At 30.0% G+C, this 26,524-nt stretch overlaps 2 protein-coding genes across 2 annotated transcripts; both read right to left on the bottom strand.

Moving 5' to 3' along the window:
• Positions 1-501: 501 nt before the first annotated feature.
• On the bottom strand, positions 502-3,848 carry LOC123198259 (cytokinin hydroxylase-like). Its single transcript, XM_044612937.1, has 4 exons — positions 3,520-3,848; positions 3,191-3,420; positions 2,208-2,819; positions 502-1,090 (listed from the first exon to the last, which is right to left on the bottom strand). Exons 1-4 carry the CDS (start codon positions 3,803-3,805, stop codon positions 662-664), a joined length of 1,557 nt encoding a protein of 518 aa, XP_044468872.1. The 5' UTR covers positions 3,806-3,848; the 3' UTR covers positions 502-661.
• A 13,806-nt stretch (positions 3,849-17,654) lies between these two features.
• On the bottom strand, positions 17,655-20,319 carry LOC123198303 (cytokinin hydroxylase-like). Its single transcript, XM_044612991.1, has 4 exons — positions 19,995-20,319; positions 19,665-19,894; positions 18,735-19,343; positions 17,655-18,377 (listed from the first exon to the last, which is right to left on the bottom strand). Exons 1-4 carry the CDS (start codon positions 20,278-20,280, stop codon positions 17,949-17,951), a joined length of 1,554 nt encoding a protein of 517 aa, XP_044468926.1. The 5' UTR covers positions 20,281-20,319; the 3' UTR covers positions 17,655-17,948.
• Positions 20,320-26,524: the final 6,205 nt, after the last annotated feature.

Below are 26,524 nucleotides of genomic sequence, written 5' to 3'. Positions count from 1 at the left end.
AAAATTGGGATATTTTTACCTTTTACATTAAAAATAAAATTTAATAGAATTTGGATGATAGATAAATATTTAAATTTTCAAAAAATTATAGGTATCAACTTGGCGATAGACTAAACCTTAGGTGTGAATAATTCTTTTTGGCCTTATTATTATTATTTTCTTCCATAATAATTGATATAGTTTTAGGATTTTGAATTGAGGGAACTCAATTTGAATTGGTCTTTGGTTTGATTCGAATTGAATTCGAGTTAATGTTTCAGTTTGCTAGTTTGATCAATATTTTGATTAAATTTTTATTTGATGATATTATTTATCTTACTAGTGATATTATTTGTTCTTTCAATAATATTATTTATTTCATTAATAATACTATTTACATAATCAATGTAATTATCTACTTTGTTAGAAACATTAATCAGCATACCGATATTAGTATTCACCCTTTGTACGAGTCTTTTTTAAGTCCACATGAATAAATTAAAACACCAAAAGAAAGTGAAAAAAGAAAAAAGTAATAATCATTTTATTAATTAATTTATTTTTACAATGACATTTTTTGCAGCTACAACCAGAACAAAAATAGAGACGTCATAAAATCTGCGGCAAAGTCACTACATAGTTGTAAAACTTTGTGGTCACCTAGAACCCAGTGCCGAGCTGATTATAGTGGTTCAACTATGAGGGGCAAGCCATGGGTTGGTCGGAGGGAGAGCACAATGGAAGGAGCATGGCGGTAATTAGGAGACAGCCTCACAGAAAACCTGGACAGAATTTTTGCTAAAACAACCTTATACTCCATCATTGCCAAGTTCCGAGCTACACACATTCTTCCCCCAAAACCGAAAGGCAAAAATCCCATCTTGTGTTTGCACCCGCCGTACAACGGATCATCCCGAAACCTCTCCGGTCGAAACTCGTTCACATCGTCGCCCCACAAATCGGGATCGTGGTGCATGCCCACCATGTCGATCCACAAATTTGTCCCTTTAGGAACCACCGCGTCATCGACTTTAATATCTTCACGCGTTTGCCTTTGCGCATTCGGCGCCGGTGGATATAGTCGTAGAACTTCATTCATCACCCATCCCATCTGCAACCAAAAAAAAAAAAAACATCTATTAACGAACATAACAAATAAAATTATATACATAAATAAATTATATAAACCTTATTTATACCAATTGAATTTACACCTTATTTACCATTTTTTTAATTTTAAAATTACAGAATAAAATATTACTACATCAATTTATAAATTTATTTCTACTTATTCCTCTGACATAAAATTCAAGTACGGCACGAAACATGCGCCGCGGAGGGGTTGGGTTTGGATTGGGCGGTGAGCCGTCGAAAACAATGTTGAGTTTGGACTCTGCATGGACCAGAAAGAGAACTAGAAACGGTCAAACGGTTGCCACTGTTGATTTTGGCGGGTCAATATTAAAGTTTACAGTTGACGTGTGAAGAAGATGACGTCATGGTTTTCCAACAAAAAAAACATGTCTTTCCTCACGCGCCACAACGTTTCGCCTTTGACCAATAGAATTAACCAAAATTTTAATTTTTTTAATTAAAATATTTTATATAATGACAACGTTGGTGTTTCCCTTTTGGGTTATATAACAAAATGTCAGGTTAATTGTTTTCTTTTTTCGTCATATAATTTTTATAAATAATTTACTAATAAAATTAATAAGTGATTTAAAATAATTCAATTTTGAATATTTAATTAAATATTCACATAATATATAATTATATGATTAGATAATTTTAATTAAAGATAAAATAATTCTTAATTTTATGAGAAAATATAATCTAAACACTGAATCGGGCATTCAAACTTGGATGCTCATATTTAAAACCTAAAAAAAATCAGAGATATTTTAGAGTAATATGACATATATAAATAAATTATACAAATTTAAAATTAATGTGATGACATTTAATTTAGTGATTTTAAAATTAAAAAAAGATTAATAATCACAAATTATTAATTTAGTTTGGATAAAAAAATTTATACAATTTATTTATCAGCTTAATTTAATTCTATTTTTCATATGCGGATGGGTGACAAGTGAAGTGGCTCTTCTTTTTTAGAGTAAGATGAAAATATATAAAAATTTATACTATTATTTTTTCCTATGGATTTTTTTCACTTCAAGAAAAGAATTCAGAGAGCAATATCATGTGATGAAAGCATAAATTACCTTCTTTAGTCCAGCAAGCATTTGGAAATCGATTTCTTTATCACCAATCACTTCTCTTATCTCCTCTCTCAACTGGTTTTGCCACTCTGGATTCATAGCCAAAAGCATCAAAGTCCACGACAATGCCAGAGCAGTCGTTTCTTGCCCACCAAAGAAGAAAGTTTTGCACTGATCGATCAATTCTCTTTCCGTTAATCTTTTCCCTTTCCGATCATCCACATCGTTCGCTTCCAGCAACAGCCCCAGCAAGTCCTTCGAAGGACGCCCGTTACCGGCGGCTTTCTTTCGAGCTGCAATGATCGATTGAAGGAGACTGTCCACTTCTTTTCCAAGTTTTATGGCTTCAAAATTCTGCCTAGGGTTCATGAAACTGCTGAAAGGAACACCCACATAACGGTTGTACTTGAAAAGTGCAACCTGCATGTCGGTTAATTTTTTTAATACTTCTCTTCCATTTTCGTAGCTTACACCGAAGCTGGTTTTCGCAATGATTTCACCGGCCGTCGCTATAATTTCTTTCTCCACGTCGATTTCTGGGTGGCCAGAATTTGTGAGACTATTCCACTTGTCTAGCATTTTATTGGTGGACTCCACCATTAAACTTGCCATAGCCTGTTCGACAAGCAATATAAATTAGTGGGTCAGCGTCAACTGAGATTAAAATTGGAAGTAAATTAGCCAATATTACTAATCAAGAACCTTCATTACATCAAATGAAAGATATATATATATATATATATATATATATAGAGAGAGAGAGAGAGAGAGAGAGAGAGAGAGAGAGAGAGAGAGAGAGAGAAAGAGAGAGAGAGAGAGAAAGAGGGAGAGAGATGGCTATGAAGAATGGCGATCAAGGTGAACAAGTCAAGAGTTTAGAATCCCATGTTAAACTAACTTGAAATGCATGTTTCGCTATGAAGAAATGTCTTTTCAATGATTTATTTGGGTCCAAATATGTGTGAGATTTTGAGAGAGAAAGAGACCTTCAAGTTGGAAGAAGAGAATGCAGGCGTGATTACATGCCGAAGACGAACCCATTCATCACCTTCAACCATTACTAACCCATCACCAAACATGGGTTTTCTGTCATATTTAAACACATTTGGTTTTCCCCAGCTCTTTCCCATAACGCCTGAAGACAATTTCTTAAGAAACTCTGGATCTGCAATGCGTAAAAATGGCTCTATCCCCAGCCAGTAGATGAACACTTTGCCTGCAAATTTTACGAATGCACTCATAATCAATACCCAGTTAAAATGATTAACAAATCTTGTAAAATCCACTAGGGTTTTGTTAGTATATGACGTCTTACCATAAGAATGTTGCCACCGAGCAAAGTAAGGAAAGAGAACTGAGTGTATATCATGGGAGATTGTTGAAGAAGACGAGCCAAGTGATAAAGAATCATCACTCTTCGTCTTCTTATTCCTCATCTCACTGATATTCCCAAATGGAAAATTTGGCGTTGGCCCTTTAAGCCCACTTTTCTTAGCTTTATCATACGCCAAAACAGGCAAAATCCAGCAAGAAAACAGCACTATCAAGAACAACACCATCAATGCTAAGCTAAACACAGAAGATAACAGAAGAAACGCCATTGATTCTTTCTATCTCTCTCTCCCTCTTTCTATTTCTCTCTCAAAGCACTGCCTCAGCTTTTGTTTAAAATTTGGGAGATGAAAAGGGTATTTATAGGAGGAGATTTAGCTGGTTCCAGAATGTCGGAGTATTGACTAAGACAAGTACCGATTTGTCCATAAGTTTTAACAATTTTTCAACACCATCATCATCAATTTCCTTTTCAAATTTACCTTTCTGGTACAGTCTTTTTCATATATTTTTAATAAAATATGTTGCTTTTGCTTTTTGTTTTTGTCAAACTGCTCACGGTTTAGCTTTCAAGACTGTTAGCTGGTGACGCACGCTTAAGACTAAATCATTTTTACCTTACAGTGTGGACGCCATCTGTCCGTTTAAATCAATGGCTGAGCTCCACGTAGGATCCTTGACTGGTGCTTAGCTGTCCTCCACGTGCATTACGAGAAGCCTGCACTTATTGCTACAATGGTACTAGTAATCAGCCAATTTAGAAATTAATGTAATTAATTATTGAAGTTAATTAATTATTATTAAAATATAATCTTTTTTCAGGTGTGGGAACTGAAGACACAGTGTTTTCGTGTGCAGTGAGCTCATGGGGTCGGTTAAATTAGAACATTGACTTGTATAATAAATTCATAAGTCTATTTGATGGGATTAATGAACACGTGTAACCATGCATGCACATAGCTTCTTATTAATTTTACATAATTTACTTCAAATTAAATAATTTTACAATAAAATTATGTTTATCCAATTTTAAGTATCTATTAAATTATTTAGATAATATATTATTAAATAATTAAATAATTTTAAATTAAAAATATAATAATATCTAATCACATAATTATATATATTTAGATATTAGATTAGATACTCAAAATTAGGTATATTTAATATTCTCATGTTACTAATTAAGTAATATTATATACATAAACTTTTAAATATACAATTAAATATATAAATAATAATTATTATATAATTAAATATTATTTTATCTTTAATTTAAATTAATTTAATTTAATCATATAATAACTAATAATCAGTGTACTTAATTTTTTACTCAAAAGTGTGCATATAAATTTATTGATTATTAATTGTACGTGATCCAATGAGAGAAAATTGCAACATGTAAGACAGAGTGGATCGATGGACAAGACAGGCGAACCGAAGAGAGATCAAAAGTAATCAACTGGGCTCTCTTGCGTTTGAAAAATTTTATCCTCTCTTATTGACTATCTTATATTTTACTTTTATCCAATCTTATCTTCTTTCAAGTTTTATCTCTGGGATTGCCTATGTCTTTGCCTTGTATGAAAGTACTAGGTTGTTTTGATGTTAACATAAATTATTGTAAGAAACAAAGAATGAAAAAAAGTCTGTTTAAGATGTGTTTCACGTAATAGGTAAAGCAGTAACAGTTGGCATTAGCCTGTAATTAAGATGTAAGGTAGCTGGTAGATGATACATACAAAAGCACCTTTCTTTTTGTTCTATACGTTTTGGTGGACTCCATTGCCATCTCAATATTCGTACTGCCTGCTTATTTTCTCAAACTGAATAGTCCCTTTCTTATTAGGTGCAAAATCATTGATCCAGCTCTTTGTATAAAACAAACTATCGCTATAGCTGTGGCTACTCAACTACTTCCTGTTCCTTTTTCCAGCCATACCAGAGCTTCTCAACTACTTTCTGTTAATTTGTCACCTCTTTGCTTGTTTTTCATTTTTCTTGTGTTTTTTGTTTTTGATATTCCATGAAATATATTCTTATTATTATTTCTTTAATTCTTGCGGATGATGGTGTTTACTGTCTTTTACATTCTGCAAGATTATTAGATGAAAAAACGGAATGACATTATCTCTCGTGAGTTTGAGTATTCACTGTAGTTATTAGTGTGAACCCAGTCCAAGCTATCTCCGGTTGAATTCATGTTTCAGTTTGAATGAGTCGATTTTAAGTTTAAATTTTAGTTCAACAGTTTAATTTGAGATTGATTTGTTTGCCTATCCAATATTATTATTTATCTTGTTAATAATACTATTATTTTTTTAATAATATTATTTATTTTATTAATAATATTCTAGTGATATTGTATATCAATTTAAATATGTTTGATTTTAAGCTTAAGTTAAATATTATTATTTTAATCTGAACTGGAATTTGTCTTAATCTTGACTTGATTCACCTCATTAATCACAGGGTTTATATATAATAAGATAATCAAACTTGATACGTTTAAATTGTCTTCATATGGTCGGGTTATTGTTCCATGAATTTGTCTTTTTAAAAGTCAATAATATGCGAAAGTTGATTCAGTCAAATATTCCGTTTAGCTGAGGAGGGACGGTAGGGCAAGGAACGAATTTATAGTCAATCCAAAAAATTCTTGAATTTCCATTTGGAGCAATGACAATTAATCAATCAAAATTTTAATATTTTTTTCTTATATTTATTTAATTATTAAATGTGATTATAATTATTAAATCTAATACTTATAACATATTTATAAATTATATTGTGGTATTATTGATGCGACCATAGATTTTCTTGAAATTTAATTAGTCCTTCACCATCAGTAACTTCAAAAGTGTGAGGAATAGGATGAATTCTTCAAATAGATTTCAAATATTATTGTACTAATGAACAATTTTCTATATTTTTCTTAGTATTTTTGTGTACGAGTATTGAATTAATATACTTGTAGATAGAATAAAATTATTCGTACCTCTATTTTTTACTAATGTATCCATAAAAACGAGGAAGGATCTTATTTGATGATATGATTGTTTATTTTTTCTTTTACTCTAAAATTACTTAATCACACGTTATGACGTTAATTTGTAGAGATGAATCAATAAAAAAAATATTTGTATATCTTGTATTACTCTTGTACGTATTAGATAAAATTTTATAAATATTAACTTTTACTTGAAAAAATTAATGTTGATTCTATGCAGTTAACATGGAACATATGTGAATGCATTCTCTTACTCTCTCTTTTTCATATTAAAATTTATACGAGTCTTGCTATAATAACAATAAAATTATATGTATCCAGTTTTGAATATTTAATTAAGTACGTTATGATGTAAATTGATGATTTTGAATTAAAAATAAAGTAATACTCAATCATATAATGACGCATATTAAAACCCTTAATTGTTTGGAACTAAAATTGCCTTAAACTACTGCCTAAAAGAAAGAACCATTAATGGAAAGTATTTAACAATTTTCTTCAAAATGTTTGTACGTACGTAGAAGAAAACCTTATTAAAGTAAAAATACACTCAACATACGATAGCTAATACAAACTCCATCTTCATATAAAGGACTTATTAATTTAAAATTGTAATTCTCTTTGAAGCACACAGCTGACAAGAAACAAGCGTAATAAATTTCTTTCACACTACTCCATATACTGTTCCTTTATCAACTGGAAAGACTGATAAAGGAATCCCACTAATTGTCAATCTTTGAATCCATAAATTTCGCAGCAGTCTTTCATTTAAATCCTACGAACTATAATTACAGAAAGAAAATTTAAAGAGGGCATTTGCCGTCCAATTAGCTAAAAACCCTACTTCTAGAAAAGTTGATCTTTTTTTTCAGGTTTTCAACAATATATTTTGTTAAGTTTAACCTGTCGTGCTGGTTTTGTATGCTTGTATATGAAGTGGACGTTTACTTAGAACGAGCTGGGAACTGAAAGGATTTAGTAAATAAAATAATGAAGAAAGTGTATACTTTTGTACTATAATTAGAATGTATTTTGTGGAACAACAATAGCTGACTCGATTCTTTTTGTTGATTGATTGGAATCTTATCAGCATTTTATTTTTCACATTACAAACGTGGAAGTCTAAAATGTCATGGCGTAAGTAATTTCTTCAGTTGTTGAGTTGCAATATTAAGTTGAAATTTAGATAGTAATTCATTGAATTTGGATCCTTGTCCAGCAACACGACAGAAATTATTGAAACTGACGGATACATGCAAAGTGTTGTGTCATTATGTGAAGAGCAATTTTTTTGCATACCCAATTTTAAGTATCTAATTGGGTGTTTAAATGATGTATCATGACATAATTATTTGTTATATTATTATTAATTTAAAATTACTTAATCATATGATGACACATCATCTGTATATTTAATTGAATACTTCAAATTGGATGCACATAATTTTATTATTATGTAAATAAGTGATCTAATGTTTAATAACTCTAATTCAAAGTTTCTTAATAATAAGATAATATGTCAGATTGCTTACTCGTCAATATTCAGCTGTTTGTACATAAAGTGTCATTAATCCTTTATTAAAATTTGTTCAACTTTAAATTCCCTTTACTATAAGTATTTTAGTAATCAAAGTTTGGTGAATGTACCTGGGTGTATGTACTTAATAAAGATTGACTTATACGATAAAATTTCATAAAAAATTGCATTTAAAACTACTACTAGTGTCAAGTAAAATATTTTTTGAGTTGGAGTTTTTCTTTATAGTAATAGAGAGCTGACTCGATTGTTTCTTTTATGTTCATCATAATCGAATTATGGGAATAGAATTAAGATAAATTGATGTAGTTATTGTTTGGTATATATTTTATGTTGAAAATATATTATAAGATAGGAGAGAAGAACAATCGATAATAACATAAGTTCCCAAAAACAAAGTGTTATCTCTAGGAAATAGTATATTTACAATTCTTCCAAAATCAATTAAGCAAATTCCCAAAAACTATGAGTAATATTGAGAGATTAATATATATATTTTAGTCAAATTAACATGCATGTATCACAAATTAAAATGTGAAAAACAATTTTACGTGTATATATATAAATAGAATATATCTACCTCTTACTGGCATGTACTTATAATATGTCCTTAACACGGCAACAATCATCAGATTCATCGAATTTATTCATAAAACATTTATTTTTTTTAATTATTATATCTTCTATTTCTTCATCTAGCCAATCATTCATACAGAGAGACAACGCAAACAATGTCTCTCTCTCTTTCATTTTAATTTCCTTAATCCAATTTTTTTCTTGTGAAAAAATAACAAAGTTAGGGCGCCTTAGTTACCAAAACTACAATTGCTTCTCCATTGTAATCAATCAAATTATCACGTGCGAAAATAGGATTATAGGATGGCTAGAACCATCTTTTTAGGGTTTCTTTTTGTAGGAAGCAAATTTATATGCTTGATTTGATTTTTCACGTGGACAGTTACGTGGTTGGTGTCACCTTGTATTGCTTGAAGGAATTTAAATATAATTTCTATTTATTACAATTTACCTTTTTTTTTTTTCTGGTGATAATCCATTTTGAGCTCTGAATTCAATTTAACTTTTGTGTTTTTGTGTATACGCGTAATAAGAGAAGAGTGCAATATCAACTCCTCCACTTAACCTCCCTGAGAAACCCAATTTAGGCTCCAATGTTACTTTTGGAACGACAATTAATTAAGCATCCATTAATAATCAATTAACTCTTAAGAAACGGTAAGTGTGAGATTAATTCACACTTGACACCCTTTCAATTCTTGAACAACATATTTTCACTTAAAACCTAACTTTGTTAGAAGAGTATATACAATGTATCCTTTTTCACTATATTGAAAAATTAAAAAAAAAAGAAGATGTTTGTCAACAAAATTGTTAAAAATTATATCAGAAAAGATGTGATCTGGTCAGAATCACACCAATGCATATGCAATTAAATAAGATTACGGATCTTTGCCTTGAATTGCATCAAAAAAAGTGTGATTTCACCTAATATAACACCTAGAGAGTTGTGATTAGGTAGAGTCACACAATTATGGAGTGATTCTAATGGTTTTAATGGTTGGAATCCAATTTTTTAGTATGATTCAAAACAAATCACCACTATTATGGTGTAATTTGATCAAAGTTGTTCCTTTATAGATGTAATTTAATTAAATCACACCTTAAAAAGATATAATATTGATCATTAGAATTACTTATGCATCTAAAGTAATACCTTAATTTCAACTATAAATCAGATTAAATCACTCTCAAAGAGGTACAATATAGCTCAAATAGCACTAGGGGTGTAATTAGACATGATCACACCTTGTGTACAATTTAGATATCAAATCGTATAAAATAGCGATTGAAATCACATTAGAAAAATATGATCTATTTAGATTCAACATGGTCTTATCTTTTTAGTTTGATTTTTATCGCCAAACTCTAATATATCATCGGTTACCCTTTTTGGGGTTGATATGGTAAATTTATGAAATGAAATAATTATGAGTTAGGACTATTCTCTCATAGTGGAATGAATTTTCATGATAATGTATAGTTTATAAACGTAAGGGGTAGAAACATTTATATTTCCCAAATGTGTAGTGAGAAATGATAGTTTACTTATAAAAAATTATTTGTACTTAGGTTCAAAAGATGTCATGTGTGTGTTTGTATGTTAACAAGATGTGATTATCTGTTATTTTGTCTTTCAAATTTAAAATATTACAATAATATTTTTTTCAAATTAAATTATGAGTGATATTGTAAGGGATGTAAATGTTATTTTATAAAACTTATAGGGACAAATAAATAAATTGGTTTGAAATTTTCATATTTTCTCTCATATATTTTGAAAATATTTATAATCCACATAATTTGTAGTGTGATTTTTAACACTTATAATTTGTTATCATTTTTTAAACTATCATAGGGTATATTGAAAGTTAAAATTTTTAAAAACATCCCTCATTTATTTTAAATATATAAAATCCTTTGAAATTTTTCATTAACACTCCTAATATTTTAAAAAATGATAGTTTATCTCAAAACATACCATTATACTTTAATTATATTTTTATTTATAATTGTACTTGTAAATTTTTTAATTATTTTTAATTAAAATTACTATAAATTAGATTAAAAAATTCTATAGACAATGTATTATTTAGCTAAGGGTTTTCTTTTCTTTCCAATAATTATATAAAAAAATTAATAAAATTTTTTAATAAATTTTATAGGTGGATGAAAAATGATTTTTTTTAACTTATCAATATAAATATTGATTAAGTACATGTGGGCAGCTCTAGTAATTGAGAAGCTAGTGGTTGAATTGGCCATGGCAAGTCAAACGGACGACTTTCTCTTTGAGAAGTTAAAGCCGATAATCTTTTGGCTTTCACACACTCGTCTCTGTTGTTGAGCATACGTAAAGTCAATTTCTCAACTTCCCAAAATGGATAACTGCCAAGGTTAATCCCTTGGATTAATTTTAATTATCTTTTAATTAAGTTGACAGCAGCTGCAATGTCTCTGTTGTGGCCTGGTCTGGCCCTATTAATCGTTAAAAGGGTCTCAAAAACAACAGTTGAGCATGTGATATATGTGGGTATTTGATTATGAATAAAAATAAGGAGATATTTGAAATAGTCCATGTATTAATTTAAATGCACATTTTGTCTCTGTTTCTGGTATGGGAGCACAATACTATGTGAGAACAAGGAAATGCCCGGCTACAGAGTTGTGAAAATTGTGATATTTTGACAAGATGGTTAGATTTTGTACAAATTAAAAAATGGACGGTTAAGTCAAACCAACTAATTTCTAGAGATTAATTTGGCTGCTCGATTGACGGTGAGGCGCGTCCAGCTCCACTATCTTTGAACCCTCGCACAAAATTTAGTACGGTGTTGTTGCACACGTAAAAGCCGCATTTTCTTCCTACGTGTTTGGACCGTATTGTCCTCCAGAATATTAGGGCGAAACATTTTTCATGTGATTGTGAGGGGAAACCTGGAGTGTTGTTTTCATCCACACTCCCCAAAAAAATATATATATATATATATATATATATATATATATATATATATATATATAATATTTTAACATGGTAATCCTCCCAATTTTTTTTTTTTGTAAGAACTTAATACCTACATAATAATTAGGTTAAATAGTTCTATTAGTAAAGACTTTACTCATCACTTTGTTTAGATTATGAATTCAAGAGTATTAATTTTCTCTTACTATAACGAAAAAAAAACTATCTGATTTAAATAAAAAAAAGATAAAAAAATTTTGCAATCAATGATGGGGATATATGTGTCTCCACCTCTTAATAATTTTTATATTAATATATTTACTTAAAATACTAATATATTTTTATAGTTTTAAATTATTTATGTTTTTAAAATTTATTTAGATTTTTATTGCACATATTAAAATGGTTAATATATGATATTTGTGATATTTGAAATAATGAGTTGGTTTTAATTTTATTATTTAATATATTTATGTTATCTTTACAAGATATAAAAAGGAGATTTTTTTCCCCAAAGACGGGAAGGAGATGTGAAAGTAATTTTTTCATGGGAAAGAGACGAGAAACCCTTATAATCTCCATAACGAAGACGGCCCAGAGATGAGGATTAAGATTCTCTTCCCACCCCTCCCAATTGCTATCCCTAATTTAGACCCACAAACACTCTATCATCATGAACTAGTTTATACATCAATTATAATATATAATTATATAAAATAATTTTAAATTAAAAATAAAATAACAATTACATGATAATATTCTATAATAATATTAATTGTAAATGTCACTAATATTGCACTTAAATTTAATCGTCAACGGTTTATTTATAAAAGTAAAATTTGTGAGGTAAACTATGTAATTTTGAAGTCTTTGGGGTCCAATGTTTTATTAAAGTTGTATTTTTTCTATTCTAAAGGGTGCAAATAGTACTTTTATTATATTTTACATTAAAGTGCATCACTTGTAAAGAAATCTAGATTTATCCTATACCTTTACCCAATAAATTATTATCTATTGTAACTATAACAATTAGGTTAGGGATGGTAATTTGGACTCGACTTTAGAAGTTCTGACCTTAACGGGAAGGGGATGGAGACAGAGATAAAAAAAATCTCCGCAATTAGGGACGGGCCAGGGATGGGGATACATGTGTCCCCTCCCCGCCCCTCCCCTTCCCCTCCCCACCTCCATCCCCATCCCTTTATATTAATATATTTATTTAAAATATTAATATATTTTTTATAGTTTTAAATTATTTATGTTTTTCAAATTTATTTAGGTTTTTGTTGTATATATTAAAGTAGTTAATATATTATATTTGTGATATTTGAAATAGTGGGTTAATGTTAATTTTATTTAATTATATTATTTAATATATTTATATTGTGTTTAGAAGGTAAAAAAAAAGATTTTTTTTTTTGCGGGTACGGGGATGAGATTTTTTCCCGTAAGAATGGGGAGGGGATGGGGAATCATTTTCATCCTCATAGCGGAGACGGGGATTGATATCCCTTACGGGGATGGGGACGAGGACGGAGATTGAGATCCCCTCCCCGCCCTTCCCCATTGCCATCCCTAAATCAGATCAGGTTTTTACCCTATCAAAGGCTCAATCCGAGTCTTTTTTTATTTTTAATTTATCAATTCATCCTTCAAAAATTATAATTATAATTTTTTTTCTTATTTTTTTATTTTTTTTCCTAATGTCATCTTAATCACCAACCACCGACCATTATTTTTCTCCTCTTATCATCTTCAACACCAATAGTTATCACCTTTTTCCTTTAATTATCTTCACCATCAACACCACCAGTCTTTTTTTTCTTCTCATCATGCGTATTATGCTCAACCTGTCATCTTCACCACTACTATTCCATTTTTTAATTTACTACAAAAATCTTCCAATAATCTTATATTTGGAAAAAAAAAAAAAGAGCAAGAGTAAAAAGAAGAAAAAATAAATAAACATTTATTAAAAATAATTAGCGAGAGAAAAAGAGGAAAAAAGAAAAATTGACACTTATTGATAATAAATAAGTGGAAGGAGAAGAGAAGAGACAGTATTGACAAAATGAATAAATAAAATTGTGTACGGGAGAAAATTATACATGTTAAATATTTTTATAATAGTTGTTTTTTAGTTTATATTAAATGACTTTTTTACCGCTTGAAAAATCAAAACTCACTAACATAATTGGATGATGAAGTAGAAATTAAACCCTTCAAATCTAGAGGACAGGAATATTTCCGATTACCCCAAGCCCTGGTGGGAAATAGTCATTTGCCTGGTAGTAAACTATTAACTATAATTAGGCTGGTAATTAGCTATTCCACCAAACTAGGGCCGTATTTGAGTCAAGTTTGTCTAAGTTTGAAAACAAACTCGATTCAAGCAAACTTAAGCTCAAATTTAATATTGAGAGTTAAATATTTTCAAAATCAAGTTTTGGGATTGTTTCGTTAGCCAAACTTACAAATCTAATAAATTTTGATACGAATTGACTAAAATGATATCATTTTAACCAATATATATCAAAAAGACGTAATTTTACTTATTTTTTGTTCAACTATAATAATGAATTGAGTTTAAAGTTTAACTTAGTTCAAATCCAACCCTACACCAAATCCTGATAGAAAATAGACAATATTGGCTGGTAATTGACTATAAACTATAATTAGCTGGTAATTAACAATTAACTATAATTAGGCCGGCATGCAATGTGATCAAAGTCAATTCATCTCATTTGTATTGATTGTCGTATACGTACAAGGACTAGGAGACTGACGACAGAGTTGAATCAATGTTTGCTTTTCTTGAATCTAAACCTATTTTGATTAGAAAAAAATAATAAAGCATCAATCATATAATTAATTAATTAGAATGGAAATGGGGGATGATAATAAGAAATTTGCATGAGACATGAAACTTTGAAAACGTGGAATACTAATACTGCATGCATGGAGACTATTGAGAGTCTTCTTCAACGAGTTTCACCTGAACAATTTTACCAGTTCATGTTTGGGTTTGGTATATCTGAGCTTTTACGTAGTCAATAGTTTCAACTCCGTGGGCAAATTTGATCATTAATTCTCAACATTAATTCAAATGTCTAAATTTATGAATCTGGTCAAATGTTATTTGTGGCTATGTGTATTCTCGTGTTCTTACCATTAAAATATGTGTTTTTATGGTAAGTAGCCCTTGCGAAGAAAATCTAAGAAAGAAAAAGAAAAACTGCGTCTTTATGGTATATTTATACATACATTTTTTATTCAAATGGTAAGTGACCATTGCCTAACAGTCAATCTGACCATTAGTTGAGCTGAAATGAAAAAAGATAGAGGCCAAATAACTTATTCCCATCCAAAGTTTACTCTTTTCTCAAGTTCTCATCTATTATCTCTTAAAAACTCAAATACTTATAAACAAATTATTAGTTTTTAGAGTTTTAACAAAAAAAATGAGATAAAATTTTAAAACTAAAAGATTTGATTAACTTTAACAATCTATAAATGGATATTTAAGTTTTTGAAAGATAATAAATGAAAACTTGAGAAAAAAGTGAACTTTGGATGGGAATAAGTCCTTTGGCAAATATATACTTCTTTTTTCCACTTTCCCCTCATGCCCAGCAATTCTAAATTCCCGAAAACCTCTCTCGTTTTTGTATAAAATATTCTCATCTCTTTTCTTATACTATATTTTTACTATCAACTCTCAAACTCATTTTAATTTCATAAATAAGCCCTCAAAACATATTTGTTAACTTATTTATATATCATTTTATTTATAATAATATTATTTAAATTACAACAACCTCATAGTATTTGATATTTTACATTTTACTAAAATTCATAATGGATTTATCAAATTATGATCTTCTCCCAATTCAATGCTAATGATAATTATGTTTCTTTCCCTCTAACATTCCAAGAAATGGACACGGCTTGATCTATTTTCATTATCTCAACATGAAAATGCATATGCTGTAATTGGAAACATGGCTAGAAATTGTGTTTGATTGGACATGTTATACATGACCAAGAAAAAGAAAGGAGAGACGTAGTGTTAAATCTCTATTATAACCTAAGTGACATATGACATTTTATTCGTACTAGTTTAATGATTATTTTTGAGTTAACATTATCAATTAATAATTATTTCGTAGATGATAGAACAAGCACTTTAACCAACAAGAGGTTAAAGTCATTACGTGTTTACACGATTAAATATATGGAGATAAAAAACTATAATATGAGCATGAAAATGCTGAACTATTTAACTTATTTAGAGACACAAATTTGAAAGATAATGCTGTGATAGTCAATAGTGATACTTAGTTTATTCATTGTTACAAATTTAATTATTATTTCATTTATTTACTTGTAATTTAAAATTTTTAATTTTTACATTGTATTTGTTACTCCAAATCAATAATTCATATGCATTATTTTTAGATCAAATAACTATTTCCTACCCAAGTTTTAGTCTAATTTTAAAAGCATACCCACAGTAGATGAAAAACCTAAACACTCACTCATAAGCTAAATACTATCAAAATTTTCAATTAGAGATGAGAGTAAAATTATTATTTTACCCCTAAACCCTAAAATATAAGAAATTTGTATCATTTTCACCCAGGTTTTAAAAACTAACATTTTACCCCCATTCTCAAAACTTGAAAAGTTTAAATTTCACCCTTAAGGTTTGTTCCCCTTCTCCAACCACCACCATTCTTATCGACGACTGATCTTTTTCACCCATCTTTTAGATTCAATTATGAGGGATGATGAAGCATCATCCTTCGTCACTTCTTCTAGATCTGGATGATGAAGGGTCATTCTTTATCGAAGAAGATCTTTGACTGGATTTACGAAGACTGTCAGTTAGATTTAGGAAGATAGTTGGTAGGAGATGAAACCTAGAAATTGGGGGAAGTGAATTTTTTAAAGTTTAATCATGGGGAGAGATTGTTCTTTTTTTTCTGAACTAAAAGGAAAAATAATATAAATTTTTTAGGTTTTAAGGTTTGGAGGCATAATATTGATTTTACCTCTGCCTCTTTATATAAATTTTAATAGTAGTTAACTTATAGATAGGTGTTTAGATTTTTCATCTACCATGAGTGTATTTTTTAGATTAGACTAAAACTTGGGTGGGAAATTGTCCTTTGGCCATTATTTTTATTACAACATGCATTAACTATATTGATTACTTATAATCTTTTGAAACGTAAAATTATTGTTTACATTTTAAAAAATTATAATTAAAAATTAATCAAAGAATATACATAAATTTATAAAATTAATAAATATAATTAATTGTAAAATAGTTTAAAATGTATTTAAAATTAAAAAATAATTTGGCCTAATGGCTTGGACTAGGGTTTGATCGTGACCCCCATTTGCCGAGTCTAAATATAATGTATGTGAATATAAATACTCTCACAAATCACCATTAAGATATCCTAAATATGCTAAAATTTATTATTAATTTTAAATAAAAAACTAAATATCTAAAAAATAATAAAAACTAATTATATGAATAATAATTATAAATTTAATACTATTTTTTAGACTTTAAAATATAGTTATTCTAACTAAAACATAAAAAATTAATAATCAGTATGTTAACAATGGCCGTGGAGGTGAATGTCGATCAACAATACTCAACAATTGATCGATTGTTGTTAATGGTCTGTCAACACCAATCAATGGTGGTCAAGGATAATCAAGTAATGTTAACATTTACAAAATCCTATTTTTATAATCACGAAATTATAAAATGATGAACATTAAAACAACAATGTTTAAAAGAAAATATTATAAATTTAAATTTTAAAATAGGTTGAAAAAACAATTTTAGAAGATTTCTTACATTAAGAATTAAAATTCCTTAGAAAATTTTTATGGAATCCTATAAATTTGTTTTAAATCCAAATATCGCTCGAAGACATTAGTCCGAACTTGTACTAGAATTATGAGAATAAATAAACAATAGTAGAGGGTAATTTTTTCTACAAGAAGAAAAAAGAAAAGACATGAAAAACATTACACTGTAAATCACACATGAAACTGTCCAAAAGGATAAGGGAAACCCTAATGAACAAGGGCCATGATTGAAGAGAGATTGTAAAATTATGAAAAGAAAAAAGTACAATAACTTTACAATTCCTTAACTGTGTACGTACAATAATTAAATCATGGGCCATAGATTAATTCACCTAGAACTTTCCACACGCTTCAGAATTGTGTAGGGTGCTATAACGAAGCAGGCAGAATGAAATATAAAAGTTTGTGGTTACTGAAAACCCAGTGCTGAGCTGATTACAGTGGTTCAACTATGAGGGGCAAGCCACGGGTTGGCCGGAGGGACAGCACAATGGAAGGAGCATGGCGATAATTTGGAGAAAGCCTCACAGAAAACCTAGACAGAATTTTTGTTAAAACAACCTTATACTCCATCATCGCCATGTTCCGAGCAACACACATTCTTCCCCCAAAACCAAACGGCAAAAATCCCATCTTGTGTTTACATCCGCCGTATAAAGGATCGTCCCCAAACCTTTCTGGCCGAAACTCATTCACGTCGTCACCCCACAAATCAGGATCGTGGTGCATGGCCACCAAGTCAATCCACAAATTGGTCCCTTTAGGAACCACCACGTCATCGACTTTGATATCTTCGCGCGTTTGCCTTTGCGCATTTGGCGCCGGCGAATATAGCCGTAGAACTTCGTTCATCACCCATCCCATCTGCAACAATGAACACATTCATTAGTAAATGTAAAGACAAATCATGATTTTTTTTTTTTTTGGTAAGTGCACGCAATTTTTAATAATCAATTACATATTTAAATGTATTACTATACAATTAATTATTATTTTATTTTTAATTTAAAAATATTTAATATAATTAAATATCATATAATTTGTATACTAAAATATGTACACATCTTTTATTGTAGATATGGGTGACGAATGAAGTGACTCTTCTTTTATTGGGTAAGATAAAAATATATATAAATTTATACTATTATTTTTTCCTATGGATTTTTTCACCTCAAGAGAAGAATTCAGAGAGCAATATCATGTGATAAAAGCATAAATTACCTTCTTTAGTCCAGCAAGTATTTGGAAATCGATTTCTTTATCACCAATCACTTCTCTTATCTCCTCTCTCAACTGGTTTTGCCACTCTGGATTCATAGCCAAAAGCATCAAAGTCCACGACAATGCCAGAGCCGTCGTTTCTTGCCCACCAAAGAAGAAAGTTTTGCACTGATCGATCAATTCTCTTTCCGTTAATCTTTTCCCTTTCCGATCATCCACATCGTTCGCTTCCAGCAACAGCCCCAGCAAGTCCTTCGAAGGACGCCCGTTACCGGCGGCTTTCTTTCGGGCTGCAATGATCGATTGAAGGAGACTGTCCACTTCTTTTCCAAGTGTTATGGCTTCAAAATTCTGCCTAGTCATGAAGCTGCTGAAAGGGACACCCACATAACGGTTGTACTTGAAAAGTGCAACTTGCATGTCGGTTAATTTTTTTAATACTTCTCTTCCATTTTCGTAGCTTACACCGAAGCTGGTTTTCGCAATGATTTCACCGGCCGTCGCTATAATTTCTTTCTCCACGTCGATTTCTGGGTTGCCAGAATTTGTGAGACTATTCCACTTGTCTAGCATTTTATTGGTGGACTCCACCATTAAACTTGCCATAGCCTGTTCGACAAGCAATATAAATTAGTTGGTCAGCGTCAACTGAGATTAAAATTGAAAATAAATTAACCGATATTACTAATCAAGAACCTTCATTACATCAAATGAAAGATATATATATATAGAGAGAGAGAGAGAGAGAGAGAGAGAGAGAGAGAGAAATGGCTATGAAGAATGGCGATCAAGGTGAATAAGTCAAGAGTTTAGAATCCCATGTTAAACTAGGTTGAAAGGCACGTTTCGCTTTGAAGAGAGGTCTTTTCAAAGATTTATTTGGGTCCAAATTTGTACGAGATTTTGAGAGAGAGAGAGAGAGAAAGAGACCTTCAAGTTGGAAGAAGAGAATGCAGGCGTGATTACATGCCGAAGACGAACCCATTCATCACCTTCAACCATTACTAACCCATCACCAAAGATGGGTTTTCTGTCATATTTAAACACATTTGGTTTTCCCCAGCTCTTCCCCATAACGCCTGAAGACAATTTCTTAAGAAACTCTGGATCTGCAATGCGTAAAAATGGCTCTATCCCCAGCCAGTAGATGAACACTTTGCCTGCAAATTTTACAAAAGTACTCATAATCAATACCCAGTTAAAATGATTAACAAATCTTGTGAAAATCCATTAGGGTTTTGTTATTATTTGACGTCTTACCATAAGACCGTTGCCACCGAGCAAAGTAAGGAAAGAGAACCGAGTGTATATCATGGGAGATTGTTGAAGAAGACGACCCAAGTGATGAAGAATCATCACTCTTCGTCTTCTTATTCTTCATCTCACTGATATTCCCAAATGGAAAATTTGGCGTTGGCCCTTTAAGCCCATTTTTCTTAGCTTTATGATGCGCCAAAACTGGCAAAATCCAGCAAGAAAACAGCACTATCAAGAACAGCACCATGAATGCTAAGCTAAACACGGAAGATGACAGAAGAAACGCCATTGTTTCTCTCTAAAACTATCTTTCTCTCTTTCTATTTCTCTCCCAAATCACTGCCTCAGTTTTTACATAAAACTTGGGAGATGAAACGGGTATTTATAGGAGGAGATTGGGCTGGTTCAAGAATGTCGGAGTATTGACTACGACAGTTTCCAATTTGTCAATACGTTTGAACAATTTTTCAACCCCATCGTCATCAAATTCCTTTTCAATTTAGTTTTCTGGTACGGTCATTTTATATATTTTTAATAAAATATGTTGCTTTTGCTTTTTTGTTTTTGTCAAACTGCTCGTGGTTTAGCTTTCAAGACTGTTAGCTGGTAACGCGCGCTTAAGACAAAACTATTTTTACTTTACAGTGTGGACGCCATCTGTCCGTTTAAATCAATGGCTGAGCTCCACGTGGGATCCTTGACTGGTGCTTAGCTGTCCTCCACGTGGATTACGAGAAGCCTGTGCTTGTTGTTAGACTGAGTGTTTTCGTGTGCAGTACGCTCATGGGATCTACTAAATTAGAACATGGACTTGCTTATTCAAAGGTCGATTTGATAGAATTAATGAACATGTGAAACCATGCATACACATAGCTTCTTATTAATTACACACAATTCACTTCAAATTTAATATTTTTACTATAAAATTTTGTATATCTAATTTTAAGTTTTCAATAAATTATTTAAATATTATATCATCAAATGATTGAATATTACAATAAAATAACATTCGATCACATTATTATATCTCATCTAGATATCAAATTAGATACTTAAAATTGAGTGCATTTAATATTCTCATATTATTAATTGAGCAATGTTATATGCACGCATTTTTGAATACACAATTAGATACACAGATAATATATTATCATATACCTGAATATTATTTTATCTTTAATTTAAAATAACTCAATTATATGATGACCGATAATTAGTGTATTTAATTGTTCACCTAAAAATATATACACATAGATTTATTGATGATTAATTATACATGATCCAATGAGAGAAAATTGTAACATGTAAGACAGAGAGGATGGATTGATGAGATGGCAGACATAAGAGAGATCAGGAGCAGTTGGTTGACCTCTATTGAATTTGAAAATATCTTTGGGATCGCCTGTGTCTTTGCCTTGTATGAAAGTAGTCAGTAGTTTTGATGTTAACATAAATTATTGTAAGAAATAAAGAATGAAAAAAAAGTCTGTTTAAGATGTGTTTCACGTAAAAGGTAAAGCAGTAACAGTTGGCATAAGCCTGTAATTAAGACGTAAAGTAGCTGGTAGATGATGCATACAGAAGCACCTTTTTTTTTTTTTTTTCTATACTTTGTGGGGGACTCCATGGCCATACGGATATTCATACTGCCTGCTTATTTTCTCAACTGAATCGTCCCTTTCTTATTAGGTGCAAAATCATTGATCCAGCTCTTGTATAAATCAAACTATAGCCATGGCTATAGCTAAGCCACTTCTGTACATTTTGCTAGCCACACCAGAGCTTCCCAACAACTTTCTGTTAAGTTGTCACTTCTTTGCTTGTTTTTCATTTTTCTTGTGTTTTTTGTTTTTAATATTCCATGAAATATATTCTTATTATTATTATTCAAAACTTACTTTACAATTCATAGTATCATTTATACACCCTTTAAAATGTAGGAAAATTTTATTATTTCTTTAATTCTTGCGGATGGTGGTGTTTATTGTCTTTTATATTCTGCAAGATTATTAGATGAAGAAACAGAATGTCTTTCGGAAAAGTTGATCTTTTTTTTAAGGTTTTCAACAATATATTTTGTTAATATCGTGCAGGTTTTGTATGCCTGTAATTTGTGTATATGAAGTGGACACTTACTTAGAACAAGCTGGGAACTGAGAGGATTCAGTGATTAATTAGAATATATTAAGTAGAACAACAAGAGCTGACCCGATTCTTTGTGTCGATTGATTGGAATCTTATCAGCATTTTAATTTTCACATTACAAACGTGGAAGTCTAAAATGTCATGTGGTAAGTAATTTCTTCAGTTGTTGAGTTGCAATATTAAGTTGAACTTTAGATAGTGTAATTCATTGAATTTGGATCCTTTCTTAGCAGCACTATAAAGTACAAACGATTAGCAAAGAACAATATTATATGTATTTAGTTTTGAGTATCTAATTAAATATTTGAATAATATTTTATCATATGATTGTATGTTATTTTATCATTAATTCAAAATAACTCAATCATATGTTGATATTTCATCTTATTATCCAATTAAATATTTAAAACTAAGTATACATAATTTTATTGTCACGTGAATAAGTGATCTAATTATTTATTTATTAATAATTCAAAATTTTTTAATTATATAATACCGTGTTTGTTTCTTCGGCCCCTTCTTCTAAAAAAGCATGATTAAGATTGGTTCAACTTTAAATTCCCTTTACTATAAGTACTTTAGTAATCAAAGTTTGGTAAATGTACGTGGGTGTATGTACTTAACAAAGATTGATTGACATGATAAAATTTCATAAAAATCTGCCCATTTTTGTCAAGTAAATTTTCTTTGAGTTGGAGGTTTTCTGTATATTAACACGTGAAAAACAGTTTTATGTGTGTGTATATATATACCTAGAATAAGTCTACCTCTTATTGGCATTTACTTATAATATGTCCTTAACACGGCAATAATCATTAAATTCATCGAATTTATTCATAAAACATTTATTTTTTTAATTATTATATCTTCTATTTCTTCATCTAGCCAGTCATTTATACGGCAACAATGTCCCTCTTTCATTTTAATTTCCTTGACCCAATTTTTTTCTAGTGAAAAAATAACAAAATTAGGGTGCCTTAGTTACAAAAACTACACTTACTTTTCCATTGTAATCCATCAAATTATCACGTGCGAAAATAGGATTATAGTATGGCAAGAACCACCTTTTTAGGGTTTCTTCTTGTAGGGGTTAAATTTGTATGCTTGATTTAATTTTTCACGTGGACATTTACGTGGTTAGTGTCACCGTGTATTGCTTGAAGGAATTTAAATATAATTTCTATTTATTACAATTCACTCTTTTTTTTTCTGGTGATAGTCCATTTTGAGCTCTGAATTTTATTCAATTTAATTTTTGTGTATACGCGGAATTAGAGAAGAGTGCAATATCCACTCCTCCACTTAGCCGCCAATGTTACTTTTGGAACTACAATTAATTAAGCTTCCATTAATCATTAATTAACTCTTAAGAAACACGTAATAAAACCGTTGAAGTGTTAGATTAATTTAAGTTAGTAAAGAACTGAGAAAATTACTATTTCTCACTTGAGGTTTGGGGAAATCTTGCCACACCCCCTGAATTCTTAAACAACAAATCTGCACCCGAAACTTGATTTTGTTGAAAAAGCAAAAATACTAACTATTGAAGGGTACAAACGATGTTTCCCTTCTTGCAATATTGAAAAAATAAAAAATGAAAATGTTTGTCAGCCATTGAAATCGCTAGATCATATAAAAAAAAGTAAGGTTTGTCTAAAGTCGATTAAAGTATGAGAAATTTGGTAAAATTATCTCTTTGACTTGAAATTTGGGAAAATGACAACTTGACACCCTTTCAATTCTTTTCACTCAAAACTTAATTTTGTTAGAAAAGTATACACGATGTTTCCCTTTCCACAATATTGAAAAAAATATATATTGGTTAGCAGAATTGTTAAAGATCACATCAGAAAAGATGTGATTGGGTCGAAATCACACGAAGACATTTAAGATTTGGTAAGATAATGTATTTCTATCTTGAATTGTATCAAAAAATATGTGATTTTACTCAATATTACACTTGGAGAGTTCTGATTACGTTCTAGTGACTTTGACTGATGGAATCCATTTTTTTGGTATGATTCAAGCTAATGTATAGTTTTTAAATGTAAGGGGTAGAAACAAAACTTTCGCAAATGTGGAGTGACCCATGATAATTTACTTATTGTATTTAAGTTTAAAAGATGCCACGTGTGTGTTATATGACTGTGATGTAAATAAAATAATCATTAATAATTTATGTCTGTGAAGGGCTGGATTAGATTGGTCGATTAAATTATTAATCATTAACTAAATTAAGTGGATTACATATAAAATCAAATTTGACTCAATTAATATAAAGAATTGATTTTTTTTTTAAATTTATTATGAAAACTTGAATCAAAATTTTACTTATTATATTTGAATATATATATATATATATATATATATATTATATTAAGTTTATTTTATTATTAAATTATATATTTAATTATAATTTATACAAAATTGTTTTAATATTATTTTTGAATAATTAATTGATTTAACCTCTAATTATTGATTAGACCAAATTACCCTTTTCTACCAAATCGATATCCCATTCGATTTTAAAAATATTGATTCACATAGTAATGCCATTTTTTCCAAGACCAAACGGAATTGGGGTAGACACTCCATTGATTTTAATAAACATTACTATTTACTGTAATTTATATATAACTTAATCTCGCATTTTTATATCAATTGACTGTTTTTAAGTTTCTAACTTAAGAAAAATGAACTTTCTATATTTTATTTCCAATCTCAAACTCGATCATGAAGAGTCATAGAAATTAACCCTGTTACTTATCTTAGAGTAATATTATATATATTTATTTTTAGTATGTAATTTGAGTATTTAGATAACGTGTTATTATGTGATTAAGTATTACTTTATCTTTAATTCAAAATCATTCGATCATATAATAACATATCATCTATGTATATAAATTATTTATAAAAAATATATACGGATAATTTTATAATTTATCTTATTATTTGAACTTTTATGTGTTTATTAAATCAATGTATAAAATGAAAGATATTATTGTATATAAAATTATAAATTATAAGACAAATGACAATTAAATTAATGTATAAAATGAAAAGATTTTTTTTTAATCGGAAAGATAGAAAATCATTTCATAGAACCTTGGGTAGGAAATAGTAATTTGGCCCAATTGCTCTAGTAATCAAAAGCTAGCAGTTGCATGGGCCATGGCAAGTCAAACGTTGACTTTCTTTCAGCTTTGAAAAGTTAAAGCCGATAATCTTTCGGCTTTCATACACTTGTCCGTGTTGTTGAGTATGCGAAAAGTCAAAATGGATAACTGCCAATCTTAATCACTTGGATTAATTTTAATTATCTTTTAATTAAGTCAACAGCAGCTGCAATGTCTCTGTTGTGGCCTGGCCTTAGGGTTAGGTTTAAGTCGAACCGAATCGAGCTTGAACTTGACTCAGTTCACATATAATTACGCTTGAATTCGACCTCAAGCTAGTTGAACTTATGAAAGTCAAACTTGAATTCGGTTTAAATTCAATTCGATTCATTTTTTGTTATTAAAATGACGTCGTTTTAATATATATTGATTAAAATGATATCATTTTGTATTAAAAATTTTAATTAAAAAATCTGACGAGTAACTTAAACTCGAGCTTAAGTTTGAGTTCGATCGAGCTCGGTTAAAGCCAACTAGTTTCAAGCTTATCGAATTAATTTCAAACTTGAACTCAAACTAGCACAATTTAAATTCAACCCTACCTGGCCTAGTTTGGCCCTATTAACTATTAAAAGGGTCTCAAAAACAACAGTTGAGCACGTGATATATATGGGTATTATTTCATTATGAATAAAAATAAGGAGACATTTGAAATAATCCATGTATTAATTTAAATGCACATTTTGTATCTGTTTCTGGCATGGGAGCACAATAATATGTGAAAACAGGGGAAATGTCAAACTGCAGAGTTGTGAAAATTGTGACATTTTGATAAGATGGTTCGGTTTCGTACAAATTGAAAAATGGACGGTTAAATCAAATCAACAAATTTCTAGGGACTGCCTTAATTTGGGTGCGAGAGACGGTGAGGTACCGTAGGTGTGTCCAGCTGCACTAACCTTACGCTCTTGCTTGCTGCACACGCAAAAGCCGCATTTTCTTCCTACGTCTACGTGTTTGGACGGCATTGTTCTCCAGAAAGTTAGGGCGAAACATTTATCACGTGACTGTGAAGTGAAACCCCCTGGCCGCAAAATTTTACCCAGCTATTTATTTATAAGCATCTCTAATTTATTTTTATTTTTTGAATTTAAACATGTTTTCTGAACATTCGACTGACATGTTCTTGTAATTGTAAGACTAAATTTTCCTTGTAGCATATGTGTGTGTGTCAGTTGGGAGTTTATATATATATATATATATATATAT

The sequence above is a fragment of the Mangifera indica genome, chromosome 15 (genome assembly GCF_011075055.1).
Source record: "Mangifera indica cultivar Alphonso chromosome 15, CATAS_Mindica_2.1, whole genome shotgun sequence".
NCBI lineage: Eukaryota > Viridiplantae > Streptophyta > Magnoliopsida > Sapindales > Anacardiaceae > Mangifera > Mangifera indica.
The sequence above is the reverse complement of the archived record's forward strand: the minus strand, read 5'-3'. Positions and strand labels throughout refer to the sequence as shown.